The 1,719-nt window shown below is 36.3% G+C and overlaps 1 protein-coding gene across 6 annotated transcripts in view; it reads right to left on the bottom strand.

The window, feature by feature from the left end:
• Positions 1-1,719, bottom strand: part of nup54 (nucleoporin 54) — a 12,830-nt gene that overhangs the window by 2,417 nt on the left and 8,694 nt on the right. For all 6 annotated transcript variants that reach the window (XM_032539222.1, XM_032539225.1, XM_032539227.1 and 3 more), the window contains 2 exons: positions 1,456-1,510; positions 1,213-1,306 (listed from right to left, as the gene is read on the bottom strand). In XM_032539222.1, coding sequence (XP_032395113.1) covers positions 1,213-1,306; positions 1,456-1,510 — 149 coding nt within the window. The remainder of the gene's footprint in view (positions 1-1,212; positions 1,307-1,455; positions 1,511-1,719) is intronic.

The following is a 1,719-nucleotide window of genomic DNA, read 5'->3' as shown; positions in this document are numbered from 1 at the left end:
ATGAGAGGCAAACCTGTATTTGTACCAGTATTTCAGCTGCTAACTCTGCTATCGCGGCCGCCACGGCAAAAAACACAGAAGAAGTTATTGATTGCAACTAACTTTAGTTCGTTGAGTAATAGCGAGTGAGACGGAGCCTGCTGGACCTGGGCAAGAGATGTGACCCATGGCCATAATATCGTAGTTCATAAAAATGCAGCGCAGTGACAATACAGACATTTTATATGCAGCTACAAGACGTGTGCAACTCTGCTGACCCAGCCATCTCTCTGTGAGTACGTCCATCACACTCCCCCTCTCTCCCTAGTTCTTTTAATCAGTTATTGTTGAAAACAAGTGAAAGAGCTTTCTCAGAGATACAATTTTTTTTATATAAATATATCTATTTCAAATAATTTTCATTTACATGTGTTGCAGCTGTATGTCTATACAACTTCAACATAAGAGGAATGTAACACAATATAGATGTGAAAACAGTTAAAAATAGATTATGTGACAATATCATTTGTTTTGGTTAAAATCAACAAATAATTGTGATAATTAATCGTGATCCCAATTTTGATCAAAATAATCGTGATCATCATTTTGGCCATAATCGTGCAGCCCTATTACATTGTTCTTACATTAAGAGAGGTAAGTTACCTTTTCAGACTCTCTCACATGATATATTTAGTTTAAATATCCTCAAATCCAAACCAAGGTTAACAGAAAAATAATGCTTATTTGGACTGTAAATGGGAAGACTATTTCCCCCTATCAAAAAGCAGTCACCAGATAAACTGACCATTATTTCTTTCACTTTTTTTGAAAATGTCCCTTAGTACCTGGATGGAATATTTATTTAGATTATTACAAGTCAAAATATTATTCACCTGTTTAAATAATTTCCCCCAGGCTTAATTGAGACCAAGTGGTTGTCAGTTTCTTTTGACATCATACTGTAAGCTATAAATATATTTTATATATTAACCAAAATGATTTAAAACATCTCTAAATCCTAACACACAGCTCTTTATGAAATAATTTCAGCTGTAGACAACTTGTTGGCAGCTAGCATAAATTAGACATCTGTGTACTCTGTCCTTGACACCACAAACTCCTTTTCAAAATTCCTTTGTCGATAATCAGAAGACACTATGTCCATGTCCCAAGTTTTTTTTACATTTGGAGAACTACAACTGGCTGGAACAGAGACAGCAGTGTTTCACTTACATCCACTCTGGTCTGGTGCTGTTTGGTCATTTGCTCCTGGATCTGCAACCTGCGAAGCAGCTCCTTAAAACCCACCATGGGCACTGGTATTAATCTGGGGGGAAAAAACATTTAAAAAAATACAAACTTTAATGACAACACACCTTACCACCGAAAGACAAGCTGCCATTTTTTATTGAACAACCAACAGCCAGTTAAAGCTGTGGCATAGCACATGAACACACATGTATTTCACCAACTTACTTCTCTGGGTCAGGGTTGTCCACCTTGGCCTGCTCCCAAATGATAGGGTCCACTCCTATTAAAAAGAGTCATAATCTCAGAAGTGTATCACAAACCAAAAATGTGTTGAATTCAGCGAGATGACAACACATAGTTGGGTAATAAGAAACAAAATAATGACAGTCCAACATCACTAACCTCATGAATCATATTTTTTTGGTAGAAGTGATATTTTGCCAAGACAATTTTACTATTAAGTGTTGTAGAGTCATAGAAAACCAACAG

Source organism: Etheostoma spectabile, chromosome 16, assembly GCF_008692095.1.
Source record: "Etheostoma spectabile isolate EspeVRDwgs_2016 chromosome 16, UIUC_Espe_1.0, whole genome shotgun sequence".
Classification (NCBI taxonomy): Eukaryota; Metazoa; Chordata; class Actinopteri; order Perciformes; family Percidae; genus Etheostoma; species Etheostoma spectabile.
This window is presented reverse-complemented; position numbering and strand designations above follow the sequence as displayed.